We start from the raw sequence: 13,261 nt of genomic DNA on the forward strand, positions 1-13,261 counted from the left end.
TATCCCCCCCCCGTCCTCCTCCACCCTGCTTCTCTGCTCCTGTCCGCTGCCAACGCCCACGCCTTCAACAGGCAGGCGCTCAAACTCATTCATAGTAAACCTGCTGCTTTACGGGTGGTTTATTACAAAAGGGTTTTCACTGAGCGGTCCCCTCCTGATGAGGCGTGCACGTCGACCGGTTCTCCAAAACGCTTCACCCGATCGCGACTGAAGGGGGCGCCACGAGTGCAGCCGTCACCACAGCGAGCCACGGTCTCTATGGTGACAGTCTGCACAGGGGATGGGGAGGGGGAAGGGGGGGGGGGGGGTCCATGGGCAGTGCTTATGCTTATTGTCAATTCATTTAATCCAGTGTTCAAAATGCATAAAAATAGGAGACAAACACCGTCAAATAGCAGAGACTTTAAGGTGGGTATACTTCAAAGACACACAGAGTAATAGAAACCATTTTTAAAAAGTCTAAAAATTCAACTCATTGCCTATCGCAAACCGGGTTTTTTTTTTTTGTTTGTTTTTTTAAACAACTCCCTTAATCTAGGTTCATTCTGATTACAATCCCTGATTGTCTCCATCTATCTGATCGAAACCAACCGATACCAGCTGAGTGATGCACACAGCGGCAGACCTGATTTACCAGTCCGAGTGCTACACAATAACTCCAATCTGCCGCTGCGCTTCACTCACACATCAGAACCAACAGAGGAAGCATGGATTCATCCACCCCGGGGCCTACTTCTTCTCACCGTTAGCCAGAATGCTACAAAAGAATGTCCAAACCCAAAGCTCTACGCCCTAACCTGCAGCTCAACAACTGATGTCTATTCCTGAAGTCGCACTAGTAACTATATATCACTGGCTTCGCTGCCGACCATAAAATTTCATCACGATAGTAACAACATTGACAACAACGATAACAACAACAACAACAACAACATCCATGGTAAACTACTAATTCTAAACTGTTTTTTTTTTTGTTGTTTTTTTTTCTTTAAGATAACCACAAAACATCTTATATTAAACTTTTACAAATCTGCTTTGTTGATTCGTATGTATAAATGCATAAAGTTAAGAGAGAGATTGAGAGTGCCCTCTGTTGCTTGCCTAGCGTCCCGGGTCAGTGCAATGAATTGGCCAATATTAGCAAAGGAGACCTCAAAAAACTACGTTGGTTTCCGGCCCTTGATACTACATCTATAACAAAACAAAGAAAACGAAAAGCAACGTCCAGCAGTGTCATCATATAGTCTTTCAGATAATCAGGTCCAAAGAAAAATAAGATCCTGCTTTTGACACAGACAGCAAGGCTGATAAAGACCATACTCTGCGTTTAATGCCTGCAGCCATTCAACAGGTCCCGATGCTGAGCCAGCCTCGGGCCAGACCACGGTTACCACGGTTACCACTGCTACACAGTCAGACCTGACTTCACTTGCTGCTTGAAATGGATTTAGTTGCCTTTTTCTGGGATCCACTGACACTTTGAGGCACAAAAGGAGCAACCGGCTCTCAAATGTGCAAATCCCCAACCGTTAAAAAAAAAAATAAGTAACTCAAAGCATTCCAATCAACAAGTGACCCAGGGCTGCTACAAATACCCACAGCAGCCTCCATGAGGCCTGTTTAAGTCATATGTCTCAAAGTTGCTCTATAGATGTAAATATATGCTTATATGTACTGTATGTGTGAATATAAAAACAACAAATCTGAGGCATTTACAGCAGTTATCGCCTTGATTTCCCTTTACAATTCAGTGGCCTGCCATGAAACATACACACACACACACACACACACACACACACACACACACACACACACACACACACACACACACACACACACACACACACACACACACACACACACACACACACACACAGCAGTACATGTATATACAGAGATGCGCACGCACACATACAGACTCGCGTATTCTTCGCCAAGATGGGTGGGAGGAAAACAGTAATGGGCATGGACACCCAGGTCACCTCGCTTGTTAAAGACCGTAAAAGGAGAAAAAGGTTCAAACACACGCTCATAAAAAGGAAAACAAAAATATATATATATATCATTCTTAAAAGGTCGACTCCCCTCCATCTCTTTTCATGTAGAGTTCCCTCCCGACCACCCAATAAACCCAAGACTTTGTGACAGATTTTGCCCAAAGGGGCTTTGAGGTAAAAGTAGATAAGAGTCCTGCTTAGCTGGGAGAGCTAAAGAGCTGCGCTGACCGACACACATTGTGCCAGTCCACTCCCTTGCTCAGTGTATCTTACAAACACAAGAGTGCAGACATTCACATAGAAAAAACAAACTCAAAAATAATGGCTCAACTTGTAGTATATGTGTGTATGGTTTGTTTTCTCGTGATTTTTTTTTGTTTTTCTCCTTTTGTGCATTGGAAACCCCTCGAGGTTTGCAGTGCTGGATTGCTGGTTTGAGAGGCGGCTCGATTGGGAACGCTGGTTGGTGATTGTTCCTTGAAATAAAAAAAACCTGCTGGACATATTGAGACACAGCAGGTACCCCCCCCCCCCGTCCGAGAGCCGCTTTGGTGCAGATTCATAAAATGTAAAATGAGTGTGAAGAGAAAGAGACAAGACCACAAAGAGAGAGATGTGGGACAAGAAGAGAGAGACTGGCAAATAAGAGATTAAAAAGACAGAAGAAGAAAGGGAATCCGCGGGTGGACTGGCTGACATGCTCGCTAGCTCAGGCGAAGTACATGGTGTGCTGGGTATCATAGTGGATCTGAACTGCCTTGGCCAACGCCTGGGGGTCCCGGCCGTTACTCTGGCCCGACACATGGCTTCCTTCAGCACTGCAAGACAGAGAGAGGCAGAGCTTAGTTTGACCGTCAGGAATCAGGAGAGGCGTTCTGGTAGGTAATAGGTCCTCAAAGAAATGTTACAAAGTGCTTTGCAGAGACAACAACAATAGACAGGACGCTCAATAAATCTCATCCAAATGATAAGATATATAAAAAAAAACACTATCCCAATGCATTCTCTCTCTTCCTTGGACTGGAGCCACAGATATCCAGGGCTGCCTCACCTGTCATGGTCTTTGTCCACCAGGTGGTAGCGGGCTCGGAAAGCCACTAGCCTGGCGTAGTAGGCCGGTGCTGGGATGGAGACGGAGCGCGTGCAGCGGACGTAGGTGTGGCACAGCTGGTAGGTGAGGAGCTGCAGTTCATCGGCGGTGAAACAGTTGTCGTCCCACAGGACGTGGTAGTGGGACGGACGACTGGTTCCCTGAGGGAAGACATAGGGACATAACATGTCAATACTGTCCTGACATCTTCATATGAAGTGCACTGTATTTACTTGGTGACACAGTAATACGCTGTAATATGCACAAACCACTAAAAGGGTCTGTCTGAAGCCACATTTTACAGCCATCTTGTAAATTTACAGGGAACAAGTGTCTCATACTGAAGACATTTGTGGGGAGTGTATCACTTTAAATAAACCTTCTCCAAACCTTCTGATGGGTCGAAGGCGCATCCAATTTAGGCCGTTTATTGTCATTTAAGCATCATTACCGTGGTAACCACAGGAAAAAAAATAAAATTGCTCTGCCCTTGAAGACAATATCCACTGAAATAATGAGCTGTAACCATAATTTAGAACTTTTCTTGTGTAAATGTACTAAATCCAGACTTGGAAAACTGGAGTGAGCTGGACAACATGCACAGTTGCATTAGTTTGCATATGAAATTTAAATATTTGAATCTACCACACATCTATTGTTTTGTAAAACACGCTATGACATGTGTGCGACCCTCACCTGAATCCCAGCATGGCTGCACAGGTAGAAGTCGAACTCGGACGGGTGAGTGATGGTGCTGTCCACCGTGGTGCCTGCTGGGACGTTACCGCTCTTCCCCACCTGCAGTGGATAATCAGTTAGGATTATAATAAAGACTTGCACAATACGGCGTTGTACAATAGAAGGCGATTAAATAGCACACATCTCAGAAGGGTGAACTCCTACTGACCCTCTCGGCTTTGTCAGAGCAGAAGAGACGAGTGTGGTGACGTTTCTGAACCACAATGTAGGTAATACCCGGCCTGTAATCCTCCTCCAGACTGATACAGGCCTTCCTGATGGCTATCAGCTCCGGCCACGCCACCTGAAAATACAAACAAAAGACACACACACACACACACACACACACACACACACACACACACACACACACACACACACACACACACACACACACACACACACACACACACACACACACACACACACACACACACACTTGAAAAAAGTATCCTATGCAACATGTTGCCTTGATATACTACTAGTGCATTGCATATCATTTTCCTGTGGCACTTGTTTTGTGGCCCCCATCACCATTTTTGGACTGAAGCAGGGTGTCATCTTTTTTACTGTTGCAATACAAAGTGATATGTGTGAAAATATAAAATGGTGCAATACAAAAGTCTGAGATAACAATAAGGTGCAAATCCAAAATACATACAGGTTATGACAGCCTCCTCTCAAAATGAATCACAGCTGCCATTCCTGCCTAGTAGATCACTCTTGGGACTCGCAAGTACCGCAAAGCTCTCACCTGTTTCATTTGTCCCTCAGACACACCACCACGATAATAGATGATTCGAGTGGGCTTAAAGCGAGTGGACTTGTAGAACTGGATGAGCAGCTCTCGCACCATATTGGTCAAATCTTGGATTACCTCCTGGCTGAAGAGTTGCTCCTGATTGGATGGAGGAGTAGGGCACTGTAAACAAAAACTTAGAGTAAACTTCAGATCGAAGGTGAACAACTGAAATGGAAACAATTCAGTTTATCGTTAGTAACAGCATTGTAAATTCAGACTGGATCATGCCAAAGTGATGCATTTTAAAAAAGAATTTTTCAAGACGAGTGGTCACGATGGAAACTTACTGTGGTTACCTGGGATATGTCCTGCCTAGACGTCTGGACTCGCACCGTGGCGCAGTATCGGCTGGGGTGGCCGTCCATGCTGCCCACCACCGCCGCGATGGACGGCTTCTTCCCGTCACCTGCTGGAGGATGTGTGACGTCCGCACCCAGGAAGATGACGGGCTGCTGGAACACAGAGGGCCTGAACCAAGAACAGGACACAAAAATTATCGTTATCTTGGACTTTTACATTTCCTCTCTGCTCACTTTTTATTGCAGCTGCTGAAAAGCACCTTCGCTCGAGATAAATAAAGGTTTCCTCGCGCCTCATCTTACAAAAGAGAAGAGACTTTGCACTACAGGCCTGTGCACACTATTTCTCAGCGCAATTCTGGGTTCATAAATTAATTAGGAAAATGATGTGAGAAAAAAATATCGAAATATCAATATACAAAGACAAAAAACTGAATCTAAGCACCAGACAAAAATGTATATGAAAATTATGCCGATTATTGTTACAACTTGGATTGCTCTTCACCACACGATTTACCAGAACTATCTGCATTCAGAAAGCATCCGATCCGTCTACATCATTCAAAGCCAAGAAGCATTCCATCCAGACTCCCATCTGGACTGAAACGTAGAAATGACTAAAAATCTGCGCTGACCTCTGATGAGGCACCAGAACGTTGTTGATGCCTCCCAGCTTGGCGTTGATCTTGAGGCACAGGTTGGAGAGGGTCTGAGGGGACGTCTTCACTACGTTCTTCACCTGCACACACTGGGTGGCCATGCCAAGGAGGGTGTCGCCCACCCGCTTCACCTCAGCTGTAGACAAATACGTGTTCAATACCACAAAAGTTATGTTTTTGTTGTAAAATGAAAAGAAAATCAAATTTTTCAAACTTTTTTTTTTAACCATCATCCTTTGTTCCATTCTCATATCTAAAAGCTTTTTCCTCATTTATTATAAAGCAAGGAATCTCTGTCTGTACAGGCACCGTGCAATTTCACTAAAATACTGAATTGTCACTCGTCACCTTCTTACCATAGACTGGTGTTTTGCCGGGGAGGATGACCACAATCAGCTGCAGACCTACATAAGACATCTTGAGGTGTTTGAACATGGGCTCCACGCTGTCGGCTCCTTGGGCGTATTTACAGAAACATGGCTGGCCTTGAATGGGCATCCCAGCATCTTTGGAGATCTTTCGCAGCTGGTCAGTGAAGCTCCTGTTGAAAAGCATTTAACGCTCTGAAATCAGCAGGATAAGCGGACAACATCTAATACAATTTAACATGACTTTTACAAAGGCAATGCTAACATACTACTGTTCGGCTGGTGTCATTTTTACCATGGTCACAATCTTGTTTTGGTGTTTGCATGCTAACATGCTAACTAGCACTAAATACAAAGTACAGATGAGGCTGATGAGGATACCAATGTTGTTGTTTTGCAGGTATTTGATCATAGAATCAAATAATGGACAAATTCTAAATATGACCGAATGATGGGGCAGTTAAGGAGTCACCAAAGTTATTACAATTCATCCTAGAGGAAAATCCAGGGGATCACATACATCATTAGAATACATCATCTGACCAGGAAAGTGGTGGACCAACAAACATTTCCATCCATAGTGCGCTGCAGGGATGACACTTTTTTTGTAGGCCAACAAGTAAATTAGCGTCGCACTGGTTCCTCAAGAAAACACCAATAGGATTTTTTCCATTTTTGCAGAAAATAAGCTCTGTGGCAAACACATTTATGATACTTCCACGTTTGGTTCAGCAAGATAATCGTCACAAATGTGCACCACTTTCAGGATTTTAGAAGTGAAAATGCAAATCCCCAGACGTAAAAAGCTAACATTAGGCTATAAACTTTTTAGCAACAGACTATTTTGAGATACTTAAACTAAGACAAAGATATGTACCGACACTTCTTATATTGTAGGAAAAAAAACGTTAAAATCTCTTAAACTTGTGCTCACCACAGACCTTATTTCAGGCATCTAATGTACAATGGACCCAGCAGTGCAAAAACGCTGAATCAGTTCCTGGTTTTAGGATTCATACCTGCACCACACTATAGCACCGCTCCACAAGCTTGGCCCTTCTTGTGTACATTTCTGGGAAAGGACTCATTATAAAGCCGAACAGGACACCACAACAGTTGACGCCGTGACTCACTTGAGCAGGTCCTCTCGACACTGTTTCTGTGGGGCGAAGCAGGCCACGGCCCAGACCTTGATCTCGATGCCGGCGTAGAACTGCTTCCCCCTCATGTCCCACACGCCCTGGTTGGGCGTGGCCACGGTCTTATTCTGCGGAGAGAGTCCCTAACCTCTTAGTCAACCCCCCGGTTGGATGAGCCAATACAAAAGATACTACAGCCCAACCCCCGCTTTGATTGACATACCATATACAGGCAAACCTAACACATTACAAGTATTCATTTGCGCATGGCATACACAGTCCATGCATAGCATACTGAGACTTATTTAGCAGCGATAAATGTTAATTTCTTTATTGCACATAAATATTCGGGTTTTTTAACTTCCCATATCAGGAGTCCTGACATGAACAGCGAGCGAGAGTAGTGTATCTATTAGAAGACACCTCATTAGTTGAGTGCTTCAACTACGAGTAGGATTGTGAATACCAATTCAGAAGGGCAGTGGCTTTCCATTAAGTTAACAAGATTTGCCAAAGGCCATTAAGAGCTTTTATTCCCCAAAACAAGCGACCACAATGAGCTACCCGGGTGTGGTGTGGCAGGAAAAGTCAGAAGCTTCTCCACCTCATTACAAGATCGTCTCAAATATTTGACATAATCAAAGTCACAGGATGGAAACTACCTAATTTTGGGTTGTCATCAATAATATCAAAACTCCATCACAGTGCATGTTACACAGGAAATAGACTGCTGCTTCTCCCATGTGAATACTTTGATCCAACATCAGCACGCCATTTTAAAATGAAATGAGAGTTTATTTCATTCATCGGAGGTGATCACGGAAATGGGAGAAGCTTTCAGTCTGCATTTAAGGGCATTTCACTGGAAGCCGATTAGACTCGATATCCCAGCAGGCAAGTCGCCAAGCCTTTCAGAAAGAGTGTTGTGATAGGATCTTGGGTAAATGAACCAACGTATAGTTCAGGCAGCCAATAGTGGGATTTAAGCTTGGCACTGGTATACAAGAACGTTTTTGCAGGGATCAATAAAGTTTCATCTCATCTGAGAAGAATCATTTAACGCTGCCTCTGAATGGGCTGTTGTATTCCAGCACCTTTAGTATTTATATGAACCCTTTCATTTTCAGATGGGACTCAAATGGGCTTTAAAAAGTGAATCTTTCAGACAGGTTTTACTTTATACTGGGTGGTTAAGAGTCTTATCGGCCTCCTGTTGGCAGCACATCCATTCATCCCTCCTTACGCAAAATCCTTGAATCTCAATTCAGCCTCTCTTTCATCTAACAACCAGTAAATGTCAGAGTCAAAAAGTATGCATTCCTGTATTTCTTTAAAAAAAAGAAGAACAAAAGCCAGTGTCTCATCCAGACAAAATGCAGATTTCTATGTCTTCTGTTGACAAGTTGGATGCAAATGCTGCTTTGAGATTCAGTGGGTGAATCTCAGCAGTCTGCAGTGACTTGCTCCTCTTCTCCATTCCTTCACTTACAGACGCTACTGAATGCAACAGGTAAAAACCTCAGCCTCTATCTACTGTACATGCCCTGCAATATTTACATACTTGTCAGTGAAGGGAAAGAGTATTTAAAGAGGTGCACTTAACAGACTGCAGAGATGCACCACAGGAGTGTAGCACAGGGCAAGTTCCAGGTCTGCATATACTAAAGTGGAATACTGATTTCTAGTCACCACCTGAATAAATACACTGCACAGAGAGATACAAAACTGAGGAGGAGGCGCTGGTCCTGAGGGATTTTCGTTTTTCCTAAAGAATCTGCGTTCCCAATTAAAACGTTCCTTTTAATGGCTCCCTCAAAACTTACACATTGAACAAAAAGGAAAATCCCTTCTTTTCTAATCCTGTTAGTGCATCTGTTTGGTATAGTAGATGGCTCTCTCAATACCACAATACCCATGAGCCTCAGTCGCTGTTGCCATGGAGAAGAAGGTGCAAATCAGAGATGTAGCACAAGTCATCTAAAATTGAGCCAGTTAGTTCATTTTAGGTGCAGATCGTATCGTCACTACAACACTGTAATCTTAAGCTTTTGCTTTCCATTAGCGGCTAACATAACAGAACCTATGGCTCTGTTATTGGATGTTTCTTACAGAAATGCACCTTGGGAGTCATTAACTTATGGGTTAGGGAAACCTTATGTATATAAGTACACATGCTTGTACATGCAACTTTTTTAAAAAGGTAACCGCATATCTTCTAACACAGTTGCTCATCTTTTGTATTGATTCAAATTTTTTTTTAAAAAAGCCTCTCCCACTTTGGAACTCTGTTTGAGCTAATGTTTTCTAGTAAACGGTAGGGTCATTTTACACAGTAAAACGTTGTACGTGACCTCTGCAAACCTGGATCTCTGCCTCTCTGCCCCCCCCCCCCCCCCCCCCCATTTACCCAGCATTCACTCTGATGTCCCCCACCCTGTGTGATCCCAGTCATGCTTGCAACCCCACAGTGCAGCCCCCGTCCAGTACTCACCCTGCCACAGTCTCGCCCTGTGTCTGTACTCACCCGGCCCCCATACTGTAGCATGGGCGCCGGGAGCACACGCCCTGTCACTTCTGTCATGTCATTGTGTACCACAATGCCAAACTCCTTCAGGTAAGGGTCCGGGCCCCCGACCATGCTGTTACTTTTGACCTGGGGAAATGAGGAGAAGAAAAAATTGGATTGAGAAATGAAAAAGAAAAAAATATATAAAAAGAGATGTACACTGACTTGTCTTGTGAATTTTGCCCTTATTTAGCATTTAGGAAAGACTGAGGCCTAGTCCACATGTACAGAGGTATTTTTAGAAACCATCTAAAAAAAATGTGTTGGCAGAAGGGTCTGTTTCGAGTGTTGAATAATGTAGCAGTGACTTCTATGGCGCATTGTGACGCCTTTGTTCCTCAATATAGTGGAAGAGTAACTGTACATTTATGTGTACACATGTAATAAGTCCTTTTAGCAGGTTATTTGGCCTCTTCCTTCGATCACGGATGTATTCATGCTGCCGATGGATAACACGTCGCCTCGTTAGTAACGGTTCACAAAAGATGATTACAGCTCACACTGACGTTACGAGCAAAAAAAAACTCAACGTCAACACGGAAAACGGAGTTTCTGACCCTCGCCATGGCCGGAGTTTTATAAAAGCTTTATTTTAAAAAGGACCTAAGACACCGTCTCGGGGTGTAAACGAAAGGCCTAAACACTTTGAAAGACTACGTTTAAAAATAAAATAAAAAATACCTGTGTGCGTGGGGACTAGGCCTGAGTTCATATAGGTGGCTAGAACTAAAAAAAACTACAAGTGCTGAAAGAAAGAACACCCAAATGTCACTTCTTACTCCCAGCCCAAGAGGGAAACCGCACTCACCAGTCTGCTGATCTCTTCCTGTCTGTCGGGGGCTGAGCGAGCTGTAGCTTTGATCATGGTGGATGTCTGGTTGTCCGTCAGCTTCTTGATACAGCGCTGGCCTGCTACTATGTTACAGACCTACAGAGCAGGAAGGAACGTTTCATAAATTCAACCATGATACAAATCAGATAAGAGGGACCACAGCAGGAAATTAAAAAAAGGGAGAATGTTCCCATTGGGGAGGCTTGCCAAACCGTCAACTAAAATAATGATTTTTCATTTTTCAAACATCAAAACAGCCTCTTTCTCACCTCCAGGGGAAGGTAGGTGTGCTTCTGTTCCTGCCCTACTTGCAGGCAGGGTAAATGTGGATATTTGAGCTGCAGATTGTACTTCTGCTTGAAATACTGTGCTACTGTGCACTCCATGGCTTGGCCGTTCTCAAGTTGTAAGGGGAACCTGTGAATGAATGGAAAATGTGAGCGAAGCACACAGAAAGTCCCAGAGTATATAAAACAAAAAAGGGTTCATTCATTGTAGCTTTTCAAGGTTCTTTGTCTCTTTACAATGTTATGACTACTTAGGACATTTCCGTAAAAATACAATGTTGCCTTCGTTGACATACGATGGTGAAGATGAGTGTCGACACTTACGTCTGGTGGCTGGCAGGTCGGCGTGTCACATTGCACACACGGTACTTCCTCTTCATTTGACCACAGTGTGTAACCTCAACTTTCAAGCCTGTTTAAAAACATACAAGAGCAAACTGTCAGAGGCATGTGTAGAGGCAGGGCCTTTTTTCGACAAACTGCAATTTCAAATATGAGATCTTTAAATTTAGCATGTTGGAATCGTACTCTTCTGTTTTTTTCAGGCCATGATAAAGACAAATGCTGACAAGGCAGCAGACTGCGGACAGTGTTCAGCTCTCTGCAGATTCCCTTTACACATTTGTCACGACTCAGCCCAAAACTGATCAAAAAGGAGAATTCAGAAAGCTTACATGCGTCTGCCGTAGAAAATATGCAGCTGAAATTCTGAAAAATCACATTATTTCCTGCGAGGTTATTTGGTGGTTCTTTGTGTATTTAGACAGGAGTGAAGACAAACAGAGCCTGAAATAGCAGTATTTTCTTACGAGTATCGGCAAGTTATGAACAAAAGCTGTATTCAGGAGACCCGTTCTTAGGACTTGTGTGAATCTCATGGACATATTTTCTGATTTGAAAAACACAATCCTTTGTCACCCCGCAGCTAAGAACAAGTGTTCAGCATTGGTGTAGGCTAAGTAGTGTGTGTGTGTCTGTGTGTGTGTGTGTGTGTGTGTGTGTGTGTGTGTGTGTGTGCGTGTGTGCGTGTGTGCGTGTGTGCGTGTTGAGTAGACAGCATGATCATGTGCGAGTGGGTGCAGCTTCTTTAGTTCTTGCACTCTGCACAAAAACAAACATGCATGTGCCCTGCAGGCCCACACCCATCTGTAATCTCTGCCTGGAAATATTTGATACACAGCAAGTCACAGTAGTTGTGCATACAACGTGTGCATGTCTGTTAACATCGACCCTTTTGTCCTTGTTTGTAACAGTGTGTGTGTGTGTGTGTGTGTGTGTGTGTGTGTGTGTGTGTGTGTGTGTGTGTGTGTGTGTGTTTGTTGAGTACTTACCTCTTATTTCCTTGGTGAATTTGACGCGCTGCGAGTCCGTCAGTGGTTTGGTCTGTTCGTTGATGTTCTGTATGTCGAGCACCTCGCACATGAACTCGATCACAGGCTGAGCACGGTAGAAAGCGGTGGCCGACACTGAGGGGTGGAACAGATACAACAATATTCAGCCAATCAGTCCCTCAAAGCAATAACTGCACGCAAGCCAAATGAGTCCATGATATTGTATATCACATGTAAAGTGTGGTCAAACTGTAGAACCGGAGAGTAACAAAAGGAGCTTTAGAACACATTCATGCAGCCTTAATGAATGTCCTGATCTCATTTACAGCGCTAAGTATCGCTACACAAGAGTGACTCTTCACTGTTACAGAGCGGATACAAACAAACTATCTATTGAGCAAACCATCTCAGTCAAGTATTATAAATGACAGTAAGTCCCTGTATCATAGAGTAAGACAGTCTTTGTGTCAAGCGGACATCTCAACTACCCTCTTGACCCTGAATAGATATAGGAACTGGTTTTAGTGACAAAAGGCCTTGTGAAATACTGAGTTTTACAATCTCAACTGACTTAACAGGTGACAACAAAAATATTCAACGGGGATGCATACAATCCCTGAAGTTCAATTTGAGTATTAGTGGTGTTTCAAGGCTGTATGTAACCATTATTTGAGCAGATATAACGTTTTCCAACCAATGGCAGTCAAAGTATTCAGTGGGACATTTGTAAAGTCTACTGTTACAGTCGAAGCATAGAAGGAAGCAGTAGCTGATGGTGGAAATGAAACTGACATTTTGTGGGGTTTTCCAAACAATCAGTAGTCGATTGTGTGCATACAAATACATCAAGTCTTGCTAACCCTAAAGACATCATAACATTCCTTATATCTGTCATTTAACACCCACATCAAATGATCAGCCCCATACAGAACGCTTAGACATTAATGTACTCAAAGCACATTTTGAATCACAGCTGAAGGCCACCAGCTCCACTCAGGTCTTACCGTCGATGTTGAGCATCATGTTCCACATGGCAGGACGGACAGACTGATGGAAACCAAACCACACCTCCCTGCCTCCACCCAGAGGATGATAGTAGCCCTCCGGAGGGGAGAAAAACGAACGCCCCACAGGAGTATACCTGAGCACACAA

At 43.7% G+C, this 13,261-nt stretch overlaps 1 protein-coding gene across 3 annotated transcripts in view; it reads right to left on the reverse strand.

The window, feature by feature from the left end:
• ago4 (argonaute RISC component 4) overlaps nt 1–13,261 on the reverse strand; it is a 22,274-nt gene continuing 9,013 nt past the window's right edge. The window contains exons 5-19 of one of the 3 annotated variants that reach the window (XM_068711315.1): nt 13,113–13,249; nt 12,109–12,243; nt 11,102–11,189; nt 10,760–10,907; nt 10,467–10,586; nt 9,584–9,745; nt 7,087–7,220; nt 5,942–6,126; nt 5,562–5,721; nt 4,915–5,095; nt 4,580–4,747; nt 3,995–4,129; nt 3,784–3,885; nt 3,049–3,248; nt 1–2,815 (exon numbers count right to left, since the gene is read on the reverse strand). In XM_068711315.1, the coding sequence (XP_068567416.1) occupies nt 2,707–2,815; nt 3,049–3,248; nt 3,784–3,885; nt 3,995–4,129; nt 4,580–4,747; nt 4,915–5,095; nt 5,562–5,721; nt 5,942–6,126; nt 7,087–7,220; nt 9,584–9,745; nt 10,467–10,586; nt 10,760–10,907; nt 11,102–11,189; nt 12,109–12,243; nt 13,113–13,249 (2,164 nt within the window). In that variant the 3' untranslated portion in view covers nt 1–2,706. Of the gene's footprint in view, nt 2,816–3,048; nt 3,249–3,783; nt 3,886–3,994; nt 4,130–4,579; nt 4,748–4,914; nt 5,096–5,561; nt 5,722–5,941; nt 6,127–7,086; nt 7,236–9,583; nt 9,746–10,466; nt 10,587–10,759; nt 10,908–11,101; nt 11,190–12,108; nt 12,244–13,112; nt 13,250–13,261 lie in introns of all 3 variants that reach the window. The other 2 variants (XM_068711314.1, XM_068711313.1) reach the window with 2 other exon arrangements.

This window comes from Cebidichthys violaceus, unplaced genomic scaffold, assembly GCF_023349555.1.
Source record: "Cebidichthys violaceus isolate CVI_PGR_0920_01 unplaced genomic scaffold, fCebVio1.0.p SCAF_16, whole genome shotgun sequence".
Classification (NCBI taxonomy): domain Eukaryota; kingdom Metazoa; phylum Chordata; class Actinopteri; order Perciformes; family Stichaeidae; genus Cebidichthys; species Cebidichthys violaceus.